Source organism: Myotis daubentonii, chromosome 2 (genome assembly GCF_963259705.1).
Source record: "Myotis daubentonii chromosome 2, mMyoDau2.1, whole genome shotgun sequence".
Taxonomy (NCBI): domain Eukaryota; kingdom Metazoa; phylum Chordata; class Mammalia; order Chiroptera; family Vespertilionidae; genus Myotis; species Myotis daubentonii.
In genome coordinates, this window is record NC_081841.1 from 215,460,346 (window position 1) to 215,482,404 (window position 22,059).

At 45.2% G+C, this 22,059-nt stretch overlaps 1 protein-coding gene across 7 annotated transcripts in view; it reads right to left on the reverse strand.

Annotated features, from left to right (window-relative positions):
• Positions 1-22,059, reverse strand: part of TENM3 (teneurin transmembrane protein 3) — a 584,034-nt gene that overhangs the window by 50,977 nt on the left and 510,998 nt on the right. For 5 of the 7 annotated variants that reach the window (XM_059685785.1, XM_059685786.1, XM_059685783.1 and 2 more), the window contains 5 exons: positions 18,709-18,735; positions 16,101-16,247; positions 5,472-5,688; positions 4,395-4,514; positions 3,281-3,542 (listed from right to left, as the gene is read on the reverse strand). In XM_059685785.1, the coding sequence (XP_059541768.1) occupies positions 3,281-3,542; positions 4,395-4,514; positions 5,472-5,688; positions 16,101-16,247; positions 18,709-18,735 (773 nt within the window). The remainder of the gene's footprint in view (positions 1-3,280; positions 3,543-4,394; positions 4,515-5,471; positions 5,689-16,100; positions 16,248-18,708; positions 18,736-22,059) is intronic. The other 2 variants (XM_059685788.1, XM_059685787.1) reach the window with 1 other exon arrangement.

The window sequence follows — 22,059 nt, forward strand, 5'->3', positions numbered from 1 at the left end:
ATGGGTTAGTTTGAAAAACAGATTCTGTGACTCCCGAACGGCCCTGAAAATGTAAGTGATTGAAACCTAAAGCATACACTCTATTTCCTCTGAGTTTATTTTCAAAATAACTTCTCATACATTTGATTGGTTTTCTATGTGGAAGGCAATCTTTCATTAATGTATTTCCTGTGACCTAGAAATTGCTTTTCTCTTTCAAAGTAGCATGTGTTATCCTAATTTTAATAACGGATTATTGACTTGACCATCATTAACCTACTTTCATGGAACACATACCTGTGATTTAGCTCATTAAGGCATGCATTTCTCCTCTGTAATTTAACTGGACCACGTTATTCTGCTATAGTGGGGAAGTCAGTCCAGCCAGAGGGGAAACAGCAACCGTTCAGCCTCCTGTTGGCAGCCGCGTGGTCTGTCAGCCCCTCTCTTGGACCTCATTGCACATTCGGTTAGAAGCTACATCTGCCAATGTTACTGTCCAAATCTCTGTCTAACCCACCCTCCTCTCCCTTTCCATCACCATGATCGCTGGGCCCCCTCCACCTGTGCGTGGGATATGCATGGGGCTACGGGGACGCTAGCCTGCTCACTGATCTCTGTCGCTTAGTTAGCTTTATAGAAATGCTGAAAAGACTTCATGGGTCCTTTGGTTCCCTATTTTTGTTTTAAATCTTCACCCGAGGATATTTTTTCCATTGATTTCTAGAGAGACTGGAAGGGAAGGTGGAGGGGAAGAGAGAGAGACATTGACCTGAGACAGACACATCTACTGGTTGTCTCCGGCATTGTGCCCCGACCAGGCCTGGGGAACCTGCAACTGAGGTACATGCCCTTGAGCGGGAATCAAACCTGAGGCCCTTCGATCAGCGGACCGATGCTCCAACCACTGAGCCCCTGGTCCCCTATTGCCTAAAGAATTCAAGGTCTCCATCGTACGGCATTTCGGGGCCATTCACAAACTTCCCCCGCTGTTTCCCCTTATACGCCCTACATTTAACTTGTTCATCAGTTTTTACACTACGTTGTTTTTACCCCCACATTGCTGCTCATCCATTTTCTTCAAACTTCCTCAGCGACTTTCTTTGGCTTCCTTGGGAGTTGACCGCTCTTTTGACCTCCCACAATTCTTCATTCACTTCTTGATCCTATTTAGCATAGCAGGATGCGTGTCTTAGTCTTCTTCTATCCTAGCGGAGTGCCTTGTACAGGATAGGCTCTCAGTAAATGTTGCTAAATGTTGGATGTCTGTATAATGGAACGGGGAGAAAAAACCCCCACCCTCCTGGAACTATTGGCTATTTGAAACCTATTTCAATGACCTGGTTTGCTAGACCTCTGCCACCAATGGGCTGACAGCGCCTCGAGGTTGAGCCTATTTTAGGACTGGCTAAGGAGGTCAGTGGCTGCCAAGTGGACCCTGGGGAGCAAGGACTAAATTGAATAGGTTGCAATGAATTCCTTAAAGCTTCAGCTCCAAGCCTGCTGGACTGCTCTGCAGTAAACGAACGAGGTGTCTCTTCTGCAGCGTATCTGCCTGTGAGCAATCTCGTAATTTGTTATCCTCACCTCCGCTCATCCGCACCTACACTCCCTCATCCCCTGCTGTGAGTGCATCTATAACGCTGATGACTCCCATATACATCTTTACTTCCAACCTCCTCCCCGGACTCCACTCTTACACGGTCGCTTCTTACCACCTCAACCCCCAAACGCCTCTGTCCAGGCCACACCATTGATCCTGTGGACTGATCTTGCCTCCTGAGGACGGGGCTCCTGGTTTCAGCCTCCAGTGGCCTCTCACTCAAAGTGAGAAGCTCTTACCCATTCCGTGACCTTCAATGCCTTAGGGTTGGTGTACCACGACCTTCACTCCAGCCACACCTGCTGCCTCTTTGCTCTCCCTTGAACAAGCCAAGCAAGCTCTTCCTTCGGAGCATCTGAATTTGCTCCCTGCTCTGCCTGGAATGCTTCTCTTTTTAAGGTTTACTCTTTCACTTAAAGTGTCTGCTGGAATACCATGTTATCAAAGGGATCTTCCCAACCACACGTTACAAAATTGCTCTCCAACCACGTTACCCTGCTTCGTTCTTTAACAATTAGGCTTATTCACAACTTGACACGTCTTTATACATTTGATGTTTCTCTCTCCCTATTAGCTGGTAAGCCACAGAGAGCAGGTGCTTCCTCCGACTGGTTTCTGGCCTGTTCCGTTCGGACAGTGCTGGTGCAGAACAGGTGTTCCGTGAATACTTGCAGAACGGACATGACAAAGTTGTGGTGTGCTGCTGTATTTTATAGACCATCTACTTTTACTTAGCTTTTTATGAATAAAGTCCATTATTATGGTACCAAATGTCCTGCCTTTAATAGCTGAAAGTATTTCTTTTTAAAAAAATCTAAAATACATTTTTATTGATTTCAGAGAGGAAGGGAGAGAAAGGGAGAGACAGAAACATCAATGATGAAAGAGAATCATTGATCGGCTGCCTCCTGCACACCCCCTACTGGGGATCGAGCCCACAACCCAGGCATGTGTCCTTGACAGGGAATCGAGCCATGCACTCCTGGCTTATCGGTCGACACTCAACCACTGAGCTACGCTGGCCGGGCTGAAAGTATTTCTAATTGGTAACATATAGGAAAGAAAACAATGCCCAGATAGTTCAGTAGGTAAAATGAGTAGTGAAATATGGCTGTTTCAAAGAAAATTATAAGGTTTTTTTAACCTGTGAGAATAGGACTTTATGAATTACGTATTATAGAGCTTAAGACAGGATATCAAGTTTTAAAAATATGATCTTGAGAAAATTAATGAAAATTTTCTGTCAAAAAATAATTTTTTGAAAACTTTTTTTTACTTACACTAATTATCAAATGGTGAGTTACTGAGAAATGACTTGGACAAGGCAGCCAGGAGGTCAAGTACCTGTAGGCACTAAAACTTTTTCCTAATGAATGAATGAATTCACGAGCAAGGATGTCATTGCTGTTGCATTGAGGTTGTTTTTCCATCTGGCTACAACTAATACATTTATACAGATGCAGCCTGAAGGAAAAGTCCTTTGAGTAGACCTTTAAGAAATAACAGAGAGCCTACTATAGCAATACCTATTTAGTGCGTGCATTCCCACTCTCCACCACCCCCCCTCCCCCTCCCACATTCTGTAGTTCACTCTATAGAATGACGAAGGGCAGCACTAGAATGACGCAGCCCTGTTTAAGCAGCCTTTGGAATCATGGCCTGAAGCGGTTTACTGAGAAGTCCTGCGAGCACACCTACCTGCGTTTCAGGGATGATGGGGCTGTCCTCAGGAGAAGACCTGAAGAAGGTGGATAAAGGCGACGACACGATGATAGGATTTGGCCTCACAAACCCACTCAGATCACAGCTGGGGATGTCATTCTCCTCTTTCTTCATGACCAGGGTGTCCATCACATAGAAGACGTTCCAGGGGATCCACACGGTGTGGTACTGAGTGAGGAACGGGGATCGCTCAAACACCAGCGTGAGAGAGGCGCCACCATTTGCCACCAAGTCAAACCTAAGGAACAAGATACACTGAGTGAACCATCTGGGTCCCATGGAATGATGCCCAGCTCATTTAGCTTAACCTCCACCAATTAACATGCCTTCCAAAGAAAGTCAACTTTTCCTCCCAACTTTCACATGAAATAGTTTCAAATCGACAGGAATATGAAAAGAATGATCCAACCAACACTCATTCCCTTTACTTAGATTTACCAATTAACATTTTCCCACATTGACTTTATCATCTCCCTATCGTCTCCTTTCTCAGAACCACCTGAGCTTAAGTTGTACATATTATGCAGTGTCACTCCTAAATATCTCAACCAGAACCCCCAAGACAAAGAGCTTTCTCAGACAAAACCACAACACTGCCATCATGCCTTAGAAAAGGAAATCAGCTCTTACAGAACGACATGAAGAGATGACTCTAAGTTTTTGCCACATGTACCGTCACTGATTTCTGGAGCCTAAACATAGTTGTACTTCTATATCACGAGGGACAATAAAACAGGCGGGGTGATAGAAAAATGTCTAGTTCTTTTTGTTGTTGTTTTTTTAGATTTAAATAAATTATATATATATATATATATATATATATATATATATTGATTTCAGAGAGTAAGGAAGAGAGAGAGAGAGATAGAAACATCAATGATGACAGAGAATCATTGATCGGTTGCCTCCTGCACATCCCCCACTGGGGATTGAGCCTGCAATCTAGGCATGTGCCCTTAACTGGAATCGAACTCGGGACCCTTCAGTCCGCAGGCTGACGCTCTATCCACTGAGTCAAACTAGCCAGGGCAAGCTTGTCTAGTTCTGCTTCTTAAAATACTTCAGAGACTGTGCAGTAGGACAAACTCACATGCCATCCTGCCGGGTGATGGTGTAGCCGTACTCTGGGTAATGGAAGAATGAGACGTTGACTCCAATGAGTGGCGTTCCGTCCGCAGTTAGCACTTGGCCTCTGATGACGGACGCGAGGCTGTGGGAATCCCAGAAGATCCAGAGTGAACAAGTGTCTTCCCAGCCCCACACACGCCTGAGTTACAGATGATTCCACCTCAGGGTAACACCACACGCAATCCTTATCCACAAAAGCCAGACCCCAGATACTCCCACGACTGGGTCCCCTTTAATTCCGTGTAACCCACCTTCTCTACATGCTGCGTGTCTGGCCCTGGGTTTTCAATTCGTTGCAATCTGGTTTTGGAGACTTATCCGCACCAGGAATTTAGAGATGAATTTTAAAATGATAAACTGCCCCCTTTTTTTTCATAAGTCGTATGTCTGGTGCTTACATGAAGAAAAGTATACTTTCCAATTAATTCCGAGGCAATCTGTAAATCTTCAGGGAGCGAGTAGCACAAGATTTAAGGGGCAACCAGGAACATTTGTGCAACAACTTTTAATCAGCCGCTGGGTCTGGCCGCATTAATGCTGCGACATCGCTGCCGACCCAGGAGTCCGGGTGAATCATTCCTGGCCGCAGCGGGAGGGGGACCCCTGCCTCGCCTTCCCGGGTTAGGCCGGGCATCACTGCTCCGCAGAGCACAGCCATGGCTCACAGGCCTCCTGCCCGGCCTCTGAGCCATCCCCTCCTTCACCATTTACACCACCTACTGAGCTCAGCTAAAAATAAGAGAGCACTTCTCTTTGCCTTTTGGGGTCTTTCCGTGGCCTCTTTCGAAACATTTCCAACTGTGCCAACGAGCTAAGTGAAGATTTACTGACTCCCTACTGGGGTGTCCCGTTATGGTGCAGGCCCTGAAGTTGACAAAGTGCAGGAATTGTGGCAAAGACGCTCGCAATGCGAAGTTTCGGGAAGACTTTGCCGAAAGAGGAAAAACTGCCTTAGAAAAAAAAGGACTTTGCCCACATGCACAGCCAGCAGCAGCCGCGTAACCTCACGCGGAATCCGCATGGGGAGCAGGTGCCTCACCTCTTGTTGAAAGGACTCTCTCCGGGGATCACGTGGGTGCTCTCGGCGCCCGTGAGGAAGCCGATGCGCTCGTAGAAGGACTTGGCCGCCTGCTGGGACGGGGACTGCGGGCTCTGGCCGATGACGTCCTGCGGGTCGGGCCGCCCGCGGCAGTACGGCTGGTTCTGGCAGGAGCTCTGTAAGCAGCAGTCGGGGTCCATGCAGTCGGTGAGGCCGTCTGCGGAGAGGTAAACCGGTGAGAGACCCCTTCCCACGCGAGGTGTGGAGCGCGCTCTGTGTGTTGGTTGGTTCCCCCCATCCAACCATTTGTCCCTCCCGCCCCCACCCGAGAGTAATTCCCGTGAGGTCTACATGTTGGAACCGATGAAATACAAACACGATCCTCGCAGCTGCTTTCGTGGAGAGTAAATGTTTAGATTGGAGACGGCTGGAAAGAATATGTTGATTCAGAGCAAGAAGTGAAAAGGGACTAATTAGAACAGTCTACGAGCAGGATGAAGTGATGTGGATTAGCTCTATGTGCAATCGCTCCAGCCCTCTATAATTTAGGGAAAATGCACGAGGAGGTAACACACGCAGTGTGTGTGGTGAGTGGACGGGGCAGCACAGGCGACGTCCTAATTTGGGAAAAGCTCAGGAAATGACGAAGCTCTGTGAGACGAAGCCAACACAAACCGACACAAACAAGATGAGACGAGTCCACCACCTCCCGAGGATGCTGCTCTCCCAAGGAAGATAAAAGCACGTTCCAAATCAAATGAAGGCGTTTCTCAAACTTTAAACAGGAGCCTGAGCCCCGGGTATGCCTCCCTATAATGGAGATGATAATTTAAAATGTGGCTAATGCTATCTATTGGAAATTATGAGACATTATCACAAAAAACTGACCAATAGTGATGGTGATGTAAAACAGTCACGGGCAGACTTTGCCGGTGCCTCTACAGGAGCCCAAAAGGAAGCCACACTCAATGTTCATTTAAGCATTTTGTTTGAAACATATCAACCAACCCATTAGTGGCTAAGGGTGCTGCACGCCCCACACTGGGGATCGAGCTCGCAACCCAGGCACATGCCTGGACCCGACTGCGACCTCTGGCTCATAGCTTGATGCTCAACCATTGAGCCATGTCGGGCTAAGTTCATTTTTCACTGACCAGTTGATACATAAATTTTCACCTGCCTGTCAATTACATTTCTCAATATAGATTCATCAAAAGCAATGGTTTCTGAAGACTTTAATCACTCTTGGGAGAACGGATAAAATAGTTTTAAAATCTTCAAACACACGTATCAGGTCTCGGTGTGACTCTATTATGGCAAATCAGTTGAAAGTATCTAGTTGACCTATATATTTTATTTACACAGGAGTTTTAAAAAAAATATCTTTTATTTAAAAAAACAATACACTAGCCATTTTTTCTTCCTTTCTTTCTTTCTTTCTTTCTTTCTTTCTTTCTTTCTTTCTTTCTTCTCTCTTTCTTTTGCTTTAGGCTACTCTTATTAATCCCATGTAATAAAAGCCTAATATGCTAAGTACCCAACCATTCGTTCGAGCATTCGAGCATTCACTATGATGTGCACTGACCACCAAGGGGCAGATGCTCTGACCAGTAGGTCTGGGTCTGAACAATCGGGACTGGGAGAGACGGACCGGACACACCCTGGAGCCCTCCTGTGGTCCCTCCCCGGCCCCAATCGTGTACCAGTGGGGTCCCTTGGCCTGGCCTGTGCCCTCTCGCAATCCAGGATCCCTCAGGGGATGTCGGAGAGCTGGTTTTGGCCCGATCCCTGCAGGCCAGGCCGAGGGACCCCACCGGTGCACAAATCCGTGCACCAGGCCTCTAGTAGAATATAAGCTTGCCCCTTCATTATTTGACAGCAAATGGAGACAAAAGAAAACAGACTACACTGAATTGTACTGCTCAGTCTACAAGGAGGTGAACAGCAACACAGGGCAGGTGAGAATATGAGATCAGGGGGTCCTGGCTCAGTATGTTTTGCCCGCCTGAGGAAGAATGTAGTGAGCCCTTGTGAGTTCCCCTGACACCCATTTCCCCGTCTTTGGGCAACAGCTCTAAACTCTCATTGGGGACCCATCCCTCCCTGACTCAGTCCAGGCGCATATCCCTTCATGTCTGCATCAGAAATGGACATGTGACCTAACTGACTAACCAGAGTGAAGTTCAGGAGTGACCTGCGAAGAGATCCCTGGTGCCCCAGCTTGGAGCTGCAAGCTGTGAAGCTGCTGTTGCCTGGGAACCCAGCCATCCCACAGGACGCAGAGCCAGGAGCTGCAGAGGACAAACTACAGGTCCTGGGGACATCTTTGGGGTGTGTGCAGTGAGCTGCACCTGACCTGGCCTCCTGGGCTCTTCAGTTTTAGAAGCTTCCGGGAGCTGGTCCATCCTTGCTGTTTCAAGGGACCTGGCATATATGGCATACTGTTCTTAATATGTTTGCTCACCTTCTTGGCACTATGTGTTTTAACCAAGGTCACCTCTCTGAGAAAGGTTGTTTCCCCAGGTAGGGATTTCCCCCTGAAGTTAGGGAGGGAATAAAACCCCTTAACTAAGTGCCAGGCGGGTAATTAATCACTTTAACTATGAACAATCATGCTTAAGCTACATAATCTTTACTCCCTGGAATGGAGATAAGAAACGCCCTAACCTTTGGAATAGAGATTGATAGGATTGGAATCAACTGGTATAAATACAGATGTAACAAGACAACAGGACACAGAACCTAGACACAGAACCTACACAGAACCTAGAGACAGAAGAACTTTGCTGGAGAGAACATGGCAAAAGATCCTGGACAGAAACTGGAGACAGAACCTAGAGACAGAACCTAGCGAGAGAACATGGCAAAAGATCCTGGACAGAAACTGGCCACAGAACCTAGAGACAGAACCTAGCAAGAGAACCTGGCTGAAGAACCTAGAGACAGAACCTGGCTACAGAACCTGGATAGAACATGGCAAGAGAACCTGACTAGAACCTGGTGACTGAACCTGGCTGGAGAACCTGGACAGAACCTGGCTGGAGAACCTTGCGAGAGAACATGGCAGGAGAACCTGGATAGAACCTGGCTGGAGAACCTGGCTAGAGAACCTGGCTTCAGAACCTAGCAAGAGAACATGGACACAGAACCTGGCTGGAGATCCTAGACAGAACTTCGCTGGAGATCCTGACCAGAACTTGGCTAGAGATCCTGGCTAGGCTGCTGATCAACTGAACGCTGTCTCCGTGTCATTCCTTCTTCACCGACTCCGTCCACACCTTTGGGGACCCCTGGACCTGCTGGGGTTGGATCCCAGCAAGAGGCAAAGGCATTCCCTTCTCCCTCTGCCTTCCTGGGTTGGGTTTTTTGTTACTTGAAACTGCAAGGACTTAGTTAATCCAGAGACAGTAACTACAACTCTCTCACGATTATCCTTGTAGTTAAAGGAAAAGCTTCATGGGCGAGTACTTGAGTTACGCTGATGGTGTTGGACTATCTTTACATTAATATTTTAATTTTTGTATGTCCACAATTTCTATACACATGAAAACATGGTCAGAATTGCCAACAGGCAGATCTTATGACGTATTGTTTCCTTGCGATAGATTTTCATGTAGATGTCTAACATGAAATAACACTGCGTATTATTCCTTTGAAAAAAATATAAAATCATGTTTTAACAAAATCAAATGAAACTGAACTTTGAAATTTAATATAAATTCACCAAAATATCACTAAGCCAAAAGGCCACGAAAATGAGAAATGTCTAAATATTTCTAGTGGAAGAAAGATGAAACTATGCCACAGGCTTATTTTTCATGAAGATATATTCTAATAGTGCAATACAGCGCATTTTCCCTCCATCTCTTTCAAAGAAATAGAAGCACAGTATTGCGATTCAGATTTTAGTCAACTGTTGAACCATTGCCCCAATATCATTACTGACTTAAAAAAAAACCAATTAAAAATAAAACTCCATGGATTTAGAATGCATTTGGCATGGGAGAGTTATTTAACACAAACATTTCTTAATATTGCTGCAGGTTTCCCCTTACATTAAACCTTTAACATGAGTAGAAACTACTCAATAAAGTACTTTCAAGTACTGTATTACATTGTATGTCCATTATTCTGATAAATTAAGGTTTAAATGTTCCCCACTCTCTTTTTCCCCGCCACACTCGCACCGTGGCTTCCTGCAGACACTGTGTGGCTCAGTGACCAAGGAGGAGGACTCGAATTCAGCCATTCATCTTTGTTAGTTTATAAAAATCAAATGTACATCTGGCATGCGGTCCGCAGGTCATAAAGCTGCATGAGACCGACACCTTCGGAACGAATCAGCTGGGAATCCATTTTTACAAGCCTCTCTGAACATCAATCAGAAAAGGAGTCTCCTTTTCAACAGCCAAGATGCAGGGACACACTGATGGTTATTTTGTCTGGGGAGTTTATCAGTAACTTTCCCAAGCAAATGAAGGAGGGTTATGAATCTGGCTCCCCATAAATGGAGAAAACATTTTTTATTCTTTGTACTGATATGGCTGGGGCTATCTGGTACCACTAAGTTGATTACCCACTTGCCCACATGTATACTGTGGCAAAATTGTCTTGGTGGAATAGCTTCTTAAAATCATCGAGATTCCATTTGAATCTCAAGAATATTAGGTTGGCTTAAATTTATATTGGTGTAGAAGCCATATCTAGTAGGATGAATCATAAAACATCTCAAGAAAATCAGGAATGTTCAGATGCCCTGAATAACAACATCAATAGCAATTAAGAGCCTTTCTCTTTTCAGCGTAAGCTTTGCGATGTAAGTGTTACTTTGAGGTAAAGTAGATAATATAGTTTATGCGTTCATTCAACCTTTTTTTAAAATACATTTTTAGTGATTTCAGAGAGGAAGGGAGAGGGAGAGAGAGATAGAAACATCAATGAGGAGAGAGAATTGTTGATGAGCTGCCTCCTGCACATCCCCCACTGGGATGGAGCCCGCAACCGGGACTTGAACTGTGACCTCCTGGTTCATAGGTAGATGCTCAACCACTGAGACATGCTGGCTGGGCTCAGTCTTTAATATTGTTGCTCTAGTTTTCATTTTTAAACATGTTCTTGTCGTTCCTTAGGCTCTCATTGGACTTTTAAACAGTGATTGGAAAACTTATTTTGCAAGGGGCCGGACAATAGACATTTTAGTCTCTGTGGGCCATTGAGTCTCTGTTGCAACTCTTGAGCTGCCTTGATAGCAAGACTAAAGCAGCCCAGCCATAGAATGCATGTAAATGAATGGGTGTGACTATGTCCCAATAAAGCTTTATTTACAAAACCAGGTTTTAGCTTAGGGGTCATAGTTTGCCAACCTCTGGTCTTGCTTTAAAGTTTCTACCCTGCTCTATTCTATTTCCTTGTTTTTTTTTCCAAATCAATCTGGATTTTTTTGTTTTTTAACAAGGCACACTCTGCCTGATTACTGAAACTCCTGACTCCCAGTCTTCCCTAGGTCACCCTCTACGCCGGCTTTAATCTGCTTGTCCAGACTCTCACTCTTCTTTCACGCGGCTTTGGGTATTTCCATTGGTTTTTCAAAACCTCGACTTACTGACTGAATAAAAAGTCATAAATCTCCTTTTAGTGAATCTTCATCTTTTTACTCAAAAGATAATGCCCAGCCCCCACCCCACGATTTCTGGAAGACCCTCTATCCAGTCCAAGCCAGAGGGAGTGGTAGAAATTCCGGTGCAGTATTTTATCTGGGGGCTTGGGAACTTTTAGTGGACAGATAGGCACACCTTTCATTACTCTGTTAAGTCACTATCTGTAACATGCTTGAAATTTACTTCGTTACTACTGAATTGGCATCATGTTCAGTTTTCTGTATCTTCTTGGTTTGTCTCTAGGGGCTTTCTTGATGATTTTAGTCTCTGTGTTCCATGCTCATGCCTCCAGGCTGATCATTCTCCTGAACTCCATTTCCACAAGCTGCCTTCTAGGTTTTTCCACTCGGATATCACAAAGGCATCAAAAATGAAACATGTCTAAAACACAACACAGGCAACCTGCTTCTTCTGTACTGCCCACATCAGCGGGCACCACCCACCCACCCAGCTTCTCTACATAGAACATGAATGTAATCCTTGACTCCTCACCTCCCTTCCTTTTTCCTCTGCACATAATCAATGACCAATTCCTTCTTTTCTTCACTCCAAACATCTTTTAAATCAGTGCATTTCTTTCCATTTCACTGAAATTACCCTTCAGGCCACTGGGGTCACCTTTTGACAAGATCTCAAACAACAGCTAGGTTTCTCAGGTTCCAGTCTTGTCTGAAATATTCATTCTCTATGCTTTAGTTGGAGTAATAAGATCAGAGTTGATTATTCCACTTGTTTAGCTAAAAGACTTCCTTTGCTTAGTCCCTGCCTCCTCTGAGGAGTTAGAACTCCTGGACACAGCTTACAAGACCTCTCATGATCATTATTTCCTCTGCCCGGAGACCTGCTCTTACGCCCCACCCCACAGCCTTCCACAATCAGCTCAATGGCCTCATGAAGCTCCTTGAAGGATAGTCTAGTTCGCTGTTGTATCCTCAGCATCACTTGGCCCCAAGCTGGGTTACAATATATTTGCTGAATGAAGAGAAGAATGACTTTAGTTCCTAAGGATTGTGAGATCTGAACAAGTCAGAATAATGTCTTAAAAGCACATTAGAAACACCTACTGGTTTTCCTTTATCACCTTTACCCTACTTTTAGGTACGATGCCATTTCTTGGTTTTGTTTTTGCTACAACAGGTATTTTTAAATGCTCAGTTGGTTGAGCGCCATCCCATGCACTAAAAGGTCACCAGTTCAATTCCCTGGCATGTGCTTGGGTTGTGGGCTCTATCCCAAGGTGGGGCATGCAGGAGGGCAGCCAACTGATATCTCTCTCTCTCTCTCTCTCTCTCTCTCTCTCTCAAATCAATAAAAACATATTTTAAATATGTTCTTGATTAACTGAACATTAAGCAATCCACACAATTATAAAAAGCATTAGAACAAATTATATGAAAGACTATAATCTTACAAAGTGAAATTCCTTGTTCACGAAGACTAATAATTCAGAATTCATCAATGAAAAGATAAATGTTATGATAATTTACCTCATATGAAGCAAACACTTCTGCATGACAAAGGACACCATAGACAAAGTCAAAAGATAATCCAAACCCTGGGATTAAATATCTGCGACACACCTAACGAAGAGTTAATAAACTGAATAAACTAAAAGTCTTAAAAATGAAAAAGGAAACGTCAAGCAACTCAACAGAACAAAATGGGCAGAGAAATAAATAAACAGTTAGCAAAAGAAGAAATACAAATGGTCAAGAAATGTATATAAAGACCATCAATCTAACTAGCAATTAGGGAAATGCAAATTAAAACAATAAAAATGGAGTCGTTTTGAGCTGTCAGAGAAAATTCATATTTTTCATTTTGCTGGACGGCTTTGTTTATGTGCGGAGCAGGAACAGGGGACATAAACACGCTCATGCTGATGAAGTAGAGAGTGTGAAAGCCACTTACAAGGCAATTTGGCAGCAGCTATTGAAATTAAAAATTAAAAAACCCCTTGACCCAGCAATTTCACTTCTAAAAATCTGTCCAAAAGAAATATTTGCACATTTACAAAAAGATTTATATGCAGATACACACAAATAGAGAAATACAGAGATTCACTACAGATTTCTCTCTATACTAACAGCAAAAAATAAGAAACAATTGAATTATTATTTTTTCCCTTTAATCCTCATGCTAGGATGTTTTTTGTTGATTTTTAGAGAGATAGGAAGGGAGAGAGAGAAAGAGAGAGAGAGAGAGAGAGAGAGAGAGAGAGAGAGAGAGAGAAAGAAACATCGATCAGTTGCCTCCCGTATATGCCCCAACCTAGGTATGTGCCCTGACAAGGATTTGAACTTGCAACCTTTGGGTGTATGGGAACAATGGCTCCAATCAACTGAGCTATCCGACTAGTGTCAACTAAGTTATTACTAATGTAGTAGTGGTAACATTAACTAGTGTACCCATATTTCTATTAAAAAGAATGAGATATGCCTACAGGTACTGGCATGAAAAAACCCTCTTGGATATACTCTTCAGCAGAATCCACTTTAGAACTGTACCCATCCCATTCAAGTTTAAAAACATAGCTGTGCATGGAAGTTCACTGAGGGAGGAGGAGAGATGCACATTGAATTGCTGACAGTGTTCAACTCGCTGATAATGAGAATGTCGTATCCGTGCATGACCATTAATGACAACCCTTCCCACCAATGCAGAGGCTCTCACCATGAGTCAAGTGTGACAAGGAGACCCGCTTCTGAAGAGGTACTCAGCAAGGCCCATGTCTACCCTCGAAGCTCGAGGTGGCAGCTAATGGCAGTGGGTGCAAAATGTAGGGGGGACTTCCAGTGCTAGCCTGCGTGGCCCGAGTTTCCTCCCCTTCTAAAGCTCACTCAAACAGTGCGAAAACCCCCATGTTCCTTGTCAATGATCAGGAAGCTATTGGGGTCCTCTGCTTCTGAGAGCCCAGCATGGACTTCCCTTTCCTAGAAGGGGGCTGACCATGCTCCAAATTCCGTGGATGGTCAAAGGCTCAGACCAACCTGGCTCTCTCCCCTGAAGGAGGATCCAGTAGTAACCCAGTATCCCCCAGGCCCCCCCAAACCATCTCTACCAGGAATAGGTGTTCATGCTCTGGACTCCGAGTGCCCCTCTGTGTTCCGTTATCTGGATCCTTTTTGGGAAGTGCTCACAATACCTTGTTATTTTGTCTCTCTCTTCCTCTCGTTCTTTTAACTGTTTTCCCTCTCTCTTCCCAGTTCTGTTACTCTCATTTTATTTATTTTTTACTTTTAAATATGTTTTTGGAGAACACAGCAGTATCATCTTCCTGCTAGAACTTTAAAAAAATATTTTCAAGTATTTCCTTATTTCACTTGGTAATCTCCAGACTTAGAGCAACCCTACCAGCCTTCATACTCATTCTGATGCTTAGTTTTCATTCATTTTTTTGCTTCTCTCTTTTACTCCTAGGCACATTCCTACTTTTTCTTGCAGTTTGATCCTTTCATTTGCATTTTCTTTCTCTCTCTCTCCCTCATTACTGCTTCTATCTTTCTAATTTCTGAGTAACCTCAACTCAATTGTGCTTTCTTCTGTACTATTGCCCACCTCCAAATATTTTAATAAAAAGCCTGTTTTAGGTACATCTTCCTGACGCATCCCTGAAGGACAAAACATAACCCTCCCTACTTCCAAGTGAGATGAACCACTCCTGCAGGATTTACACAGTGGCATTCCACCAGGCTCACACCACGTTCACTATGAAGCTTTAAGTCAGTGTTGTGCCCTCAACCATCCAATACCCAGGAGGGGGCTTGAGTGCCTTAGGTACCCACAGGGGCTGTCCCCTGGAGACCCAGACAGGGAAGCAAGATGTCAAAGGGATCTCTGACTAGGTTTCTCTAACTAGAGGAAAGATGGGAACATGGTGACCACTGCCAGCAATAAGTCATCCTATTAATACGTATGTCAAGTTTCTATAAAGAGAGAATCACCTGTGGCAAGCTGTTGCATTTTGAAGCTTGCATAGTGGGACCACCATATGGGGAACTATTTCAAGTCACAAAACCCTCTATGGAATGAGAGCCTTAGAGGGTAGGTGGGTGCAAGCAACTCTGGGTACAAGGGTGTACAGGGAGATGGGTGGCTGCTTCGCCAACCTGGGGCATGGAGAGTGTGCCAGGGGCTCAGCACTGGTTTCTATACATGTGAGACACACAACGCACAGAGCAAGGGATCGCAGGGGCCCAGCCTCGCTAGAAACTCATCCCGCAGGCATGTCCTGAGGGGCAACCGCGAGGTCTCCCTCTCCCCGTCTCTGACACTCACCCAGCAGCATGGGGGGTGGGGGGGTGGGGAGTTTTGGGGGGGATAGGTGTATGTACCATGGGGAGGTCTCCCCTCTCCCTGTCTCTGACACTCACCCAGCAGCACGGGGGGTGGGGAGGTGTGTGGGGGGGGTAGGTGTATGTACCATGGGGAGGTCTCCCCTCTCCCCGTTTCTGACACTCGCCCAGCAGCATGGGGAAGGGGGTGTGCACTGTGGGGAGAGGGATCCTCTCTCACCCCGCTTCCCCGGTGCAGCAGGACCCTTCCCACCAGGAGGACAGGTCAGGGAAAAAGACGGCGAGTGCAGCTTCAAGGGGACTGCTTCCTGTGCCTGCTTCCCGTTGTCACCCACGTCTCACCATAGAAGAGCCTGGAAAGACCTGCCTCTCCCGGGCTGTCGTCATTAAAATACTGCTCGGAGCCCCAGTTCACCGGGCCCTGAGTACCGTGGCGCGGATGACCGTCACCGGGGGTTCGGAAAGGGGTGGAGAACGGCAGGGTGCACAGCAGCCCGGCTGCCCTTTCCCCGGCCGGACGGTGACCATCGCAGGGAAAAGCGGAAACAGAATCACGCAGCCTCACATATCTTTCAATCAATCTCATCTGGGGGGGGGGGGGCAGGTAGCTACGCACTCGCCGTGCCTTGTAAGCCCGTGCCCCGCACACCCGTGCTCTCGGGCTCAGCGTCCCCTACCTCCTTCGTTGTCCTTGCTGTCCGTGCAGAGGGTCTCCATGGCCACGTCGCAGCCCGCTCCTCGCCAGCCTGGCTGGCAGACGCAGTGCCAGCCGTTCTGGTCCAGCGTGCACCTGCCGTTGCTGTTGCACAGCCCGGGGCAGCCCTCTGTCAGAGAGACGAAGAAGGAGAAGGCACGGGAGTTGAGAACGGAGAGTGGCCGCACCCCGGACACACAGAGAAGGGACACTGAGTGGGAACAGGCCTTTGTCAACAGCACAGGGACTGTAATTGCACACGGATAGAAACAGCAACCTTGTCCACGGAATCTCATTCTCGTCCAAGTGGCATCTTTGATTGGCCCGACCCTGAGACACCACTTACCTGGGCAGGACCGAAATATATGCAACGACCCGCTAAGTAGCTGCAGGCCAGACAGAATTAACCTCCTTTTTCTTCCCCCTTTAGCCAAGCAACAAGGCCGATGGGTTGATTGCGTGGTGCGCAAAGGCATGTCCGCACGACAATTTCGGGCTCCCCGGCATAGGTTTTTTTACTCTGTTGTGAACAGATACTGGTCACTCCTTAGGACGTGTCTCCTGAGAGCGCCTTGTTGCTTTGAAACATTCCCTCTCAATTCAGCAGCATGGAAGTGGGCACGAGAACGTTAATTTTATCTGGCCCCAGAGTTGCCGTGTACTCATGTGAAATTACAGTGCGTTCAGTTAACTGCACAAAGTATAGGCCAGTCTCAGTGACTATACTTTATGCCGAGAGTACATTCCTCGTCACAGGAGAAGCAAAGCCCGGGAAATCGAAGCAGCTGAGCGTCTATTCTAACAAACATTAGGGTTCAGGCTGCATACGGATGGGACAGGACCGACAGGATTTCCAACTCAATGTGGCAGCTGTGCAGATCCGAGTACTGAGGACGGACGAAATGAAATACCATAAGGACCACAATAAAACATCGATAGACTGAACAAAAACACGGTAGTGACGTGCTTCAAGACAGAGCGCGGAGTGATGTCTGGTGACAATCTCCCTAAGGCTTTTATGCTGTTACCTTTATATCCTATCTTGTCTGCTTTTATGGGCAAGGAGGGAAAATTTGGGAAACGATTAAAATAATTTAATATATCCAAAAAGCTATCATCGTTTCAGTCTAACATGACATTAAAAAAAAAAAAAAAGAAAAACAATTTTTGCCACTTCCTGACGATGGTATCTGGCATGCGGCCACGTGATCTGGTCATGAGGATGACGCCCAGGCAGGCCCTGGGTTCTGACCTATGGGTTTGACACGACACTGACAGAAACAAGGATCTAAATGCCCAGAAACGGGGAGAGTTAACTGGTGATAAATCGGATGTCTTTGGACAGAATTATTTATAAATTGGTATAAAATATGTCTGCGTAAAAAATACTTATTCTACCAACTGGGGTTTGTTGTGCTGCTTCTTACAATGAGAATGCTACTCTCGGTGTGGGGACGTGTGAGGAACGATCTGTTTAAAGATGTTTATTTAAGTCTGTATATAAAAAAATTCATATAGTGGCTTCCCTCCTCCAGTGCGAAACTGGAAAGTATCTCAAAGAGACTTTCTGCCTCCTAAGATTAGCGTTAACAGAAAGCGATTCTGACAGCCTGGTGGGGTGTGGTAAAATCACTCTTATGGATACCACCAGGTCAAGATGAGATTAATTTTGCTGCTTCTTTTCTTTCAGACAATTACTGTCTGCATTTCTAGACTATTCAATACCTAAGAGGTGAACTTTATGGATGCCTTTTTTTTTTTTTTAACTGGAAAGAAAGATTGAGGTGCAGCACTGACTGGGTGTAACAGGGGTTATTAAATGAAAGCCTGGACATTGCCATGAATCTTTTCATATTCTAATGAAAAGCACGAACAAGGACTAGAAAATAGGGAATCTGAGGAGAAAGGGAAAGGGAATTTCCTCTTCAGGAAAAATGGTTTTCACCTATTTCTACGATAACTGAAGACACGAGAATCTGCTGTTTTCTGCTCAAGCGGTGGCACTCTTTATTTTATAGAACGCACGATATTTTAGAGCTTTTAAGGGAATAACAAAGCAGATTATGATATCGCATGTGTCCTGAAACATTTATGAAAAGCCAAGAAGTTTTCATGTAAGTATAAATGGGATTCCTCTCAACATATGTTAACCAACATCTTCAGATTGGCAATTTCTTTTTCTGCGATAAGAGAGTGGGCCGTTGAGAACTTTAATTTAGAATTTAAAGCTCATTAGCTGAATTGCCAACAATGGAGATCTTAAAATAGAAACAAAAGATAATAAGTAAACAGAAAACAGCAAATGCACTGTTATCTTCAGTTTATTTTATTTATTTTGCTTTTTTTGGGGATTCTGGTGAAGGCCTTTCACATAGGAATGAAATCTGTGATAACCCAAAATTATAAAAATGAGACACAGACATTTAAGTCTCTCTACTGAAAATTCAAGGCATTTCACATAATTAAGCCTCACTCATAATTCACAAAAAACTACGCATGAAAACCAACCTATTTTCATAGCTAGTGCAATCAGATACATGGTTCTATAGATAGATATGGAGAAACGTGAACAAAGAGCAAGCATACAGTACCTTTGACTATCTTATCCAAATAGTGAGCTGGAGAAATTAAAAAGGAGAAAAGAACAGACAGACAATTCAGAAATGTCACATGGGACAAGGAAATTTTCAGAATTTACATGCAAATCGAGTCACTGCGGCTGACAGGAGACTCACATCACACGACAGAGGCACCTCAGAGCTTCTCAAAACGCAACCCATTCGTGTGTGAGCCAACGCAGTCATGGCTGTGGGGACGCCCAGCATTGAAAGCAGCATGTTCAGGTCAGCGACCACCTCCTTCCCAGGCCGCTCAGAAAGCGCCCCCCACCCCGAGAATTGATACAAGTGGCCTCCATTCTTTAGTGCTAGAGAATTTTGGAAATTTATAACGATGAGATCTACAAATAATCAAACTTAAATTTTTTTTGGGGGGGGGGGAGGTTTGAGAAAAGACTTCTGTGTTTTAAAAGTCTGTTTTGAACGGAGTAGTTGCATAAGGGTTCCACAGGGGGAGACTACAGCCCGGGAGGGACTGTTTCTGCGTTTCTGAGCTTCCCCACCCGAGACAAACCCACACAAGCCCTGCTTCGCGCACCTTCTCTCTCCAGTTGCTTGCGTATTTACAAACTGTTGAACTATCATGGTTAATCAATAAGCAAAAAATAAAAATAAGTTGAGAATCCTTGAGCAAATGGAGATGCAATCTATCATCAAAAGGTAAGTTGTGTAGAAAATGATTACTCAGTGGCCTCAACTCCACGGCAGGTGGGCAGTAGGGTGCCGCCTGGGCGGCCCATTGGGAGATGCGCTAAGGCCCTGTCTTCTCACGGGAGCAGCTCCGTTTCTCACACAAGCTTCGCAGAAACAGCGGATGGAGGCTGCCTTTTCCATCGCTGTCCACCACCTCTCGCACGAGGTTACAACTAGCCCGCACCTTTCTCTGGAAGAAGCATGGATACCTCTCTCCCCTCAATGTAGAGATCCAGCACATTCTTTTAAAAAATATATTTCTTTATTGATTTCAGAGAGGAAGGGAGAGGGAGAGAGAGAGATAGAAACATCCATGATGAGAGAGAATCATCGATCGGCTGTCTATTGCACGCCCCCTACTGGGGATCGAGCCTGCAACCCGGCATGTGCCCTTGACCAGAATTGAACCCGGGACCCTTCAGTCTGCAGGCCAATGCTCTATCCACTGAGCCAAACGGGCTTGGGCCAACATATTCTTAATAAGCCCCAAATCTTCTTGCTTTGTCAAAATTCATGCATCTTTAATGACCTAAAATTGCTTTTCAAAGACGCTCCTGTGGATTGTGTTTCATTACTGACGCATGCACGTGTAGCCGGACTCTTCCACGAAGGATTTAAACTAGGACTTGCGGCTGAGCCTCTCAAGTCTGCTGGTTCTGTCATGTGTGTAAGTGAAGCCGTAAGTGGTTCTGACACGTCTGTACCGCGTGTGTGAGAGGCTGCTGCACGCTGCCACCGGAGTCCATTAGCGGCTCCTCAGCTGCGGGAAACAGGAGCGTGTGTACCGCTGATTGACAGTAGGCTCAGGTGGGGAAGAGCAGTGAGAGGCACCACTCTGAAATTCTAATTTCATAAAAATACTTCCATTTTCAGACATTACAATACAAATGTATTACTGAATAACATCATCCATAGAGTTTCTGAATAATTCATTCTGCACATGACGTAATCTACTAGAGCCCCTTAGTAGCTCCCCGAAAATCCCGATTTGGGTGGGTAGGATTTCTGAGGGAATTCCTAGTTCATAAGCATTAATAACACCGATTGTAGTTGGAGTGTAAGCCTTTTGCTTTCACACCAGGTCCACGCCAGTTAACACAACCAAACTGAGGAATGCGATGAACTCTGGCCGGGATTAATAGTTTTAACGTAGGAATAAATTATTTCTCATCTAGCTAATCCCATTATGTTAGCAAACAGAATCAATTATGCAGAACTGTGGATCTCAAAACAGTGGTAAGGGTAAGTTTGTCATGGAGCCTAGAGAACAGCAAAAGTGAAGCTGAAATGAGAAAATACATTTAAAATATACAGGAGGTCAAAATGTATGGAACACTTTAAATGTGAAAAATAAGTAGCACAAGTTTTCCAAAGGGTAAACATGGGCCATAAGAAAATATATGTACTGAGCAAAAGAGAGCAAGATTTGGCATTTGCATTTTACATCAGAGGCAACAATGATGAGACTGAGAGTTTAAAGCTAAGAAAAAGGGCAAACCACCACCAACAACTTGGCCTTGAAGAGTAACACTTCTGACACCACCACAAAAGCCTGGTTCTAAACAATAAAGGAGTTAAAGGGAGATGTCGACATCTGAGGTTCAAATAATGATTAGAAATGATCATTGCAACAATACAAACACCGCTTTTTAAGCCACTACAGGAAACAATCAGAAAAATGCAGGCAAGCTGTCAGAAGCCATTAAGCACAATAATCATACAGATAATACAGTGTATTTAAAAATTAAGATGCCTGACCAGTGCTGAAATGCACATTAAATTGCCACAGAAATTACAGACACTGAAGTAGAGTCCTGCCTACTCAGTCTACGAAGAAGTTTGCAATTTGTTTTACAGAAGAAAACTCTTATAAAATGAGTGCTAGACATGGGAATTGGAGCCTTTAAGAGACGATTCTCCAGGAAAATGCTGTATTCCTGACACCCTCTCCCTGGACTTCTGCTTATTTGTCTTTGAGGAAGACCCACGGGGAACACAGAGGGCAGCATTCCCGTGTTTCCTGTAAGATAGTGATTTTTGACCTCTTTGGGGTGTCAGATCTGAGGAAAGTGGAGAAAGTCATGGATTCTCCCCCAGCAGAAAGGCACACATGCTCACAAACACAAAATGCGGCCCGTGGTCCCAGCGCCTCCAGGAGCTCTCGGTCCACACTGGCCGACTCTCAACACCCGGCTGATGTATGAACGAGCCCACATCTCCAGCTCCGGCCAGTAGGTCTCCTCCTCTGGTTCAGAACAATCCACTGCACAACCAGCCCGGACCTACCAGGAATTTAGCAGCTATTTCTCTCCCTGAAGCCACAGGGTGGCACCGCCCATCTTTTAGGTGCCATCTTCGTGGCCTCCTCGGGAAAGCGCAGGGGGCTCTCCCTTAAATGGCATAAGGCAGGTGTGTTTTAAAATCTGGGCCTCCATCATCTCTCTCCCTCAAAATACATTCAGCTACACAGTCCTCCCTGAGTACAGATGCCAAGCCCAGGCACTGGAGGTCCTCAGTCTACCTGCTGTCCAGGTAGGTAACGACTCAGTCACCTTTTCGATATGGGACAAAAGTTCAGATCACCAAAAATGTTACTTATTGTGTTTCCTCCTTTGCATGCTGGGGAAGACG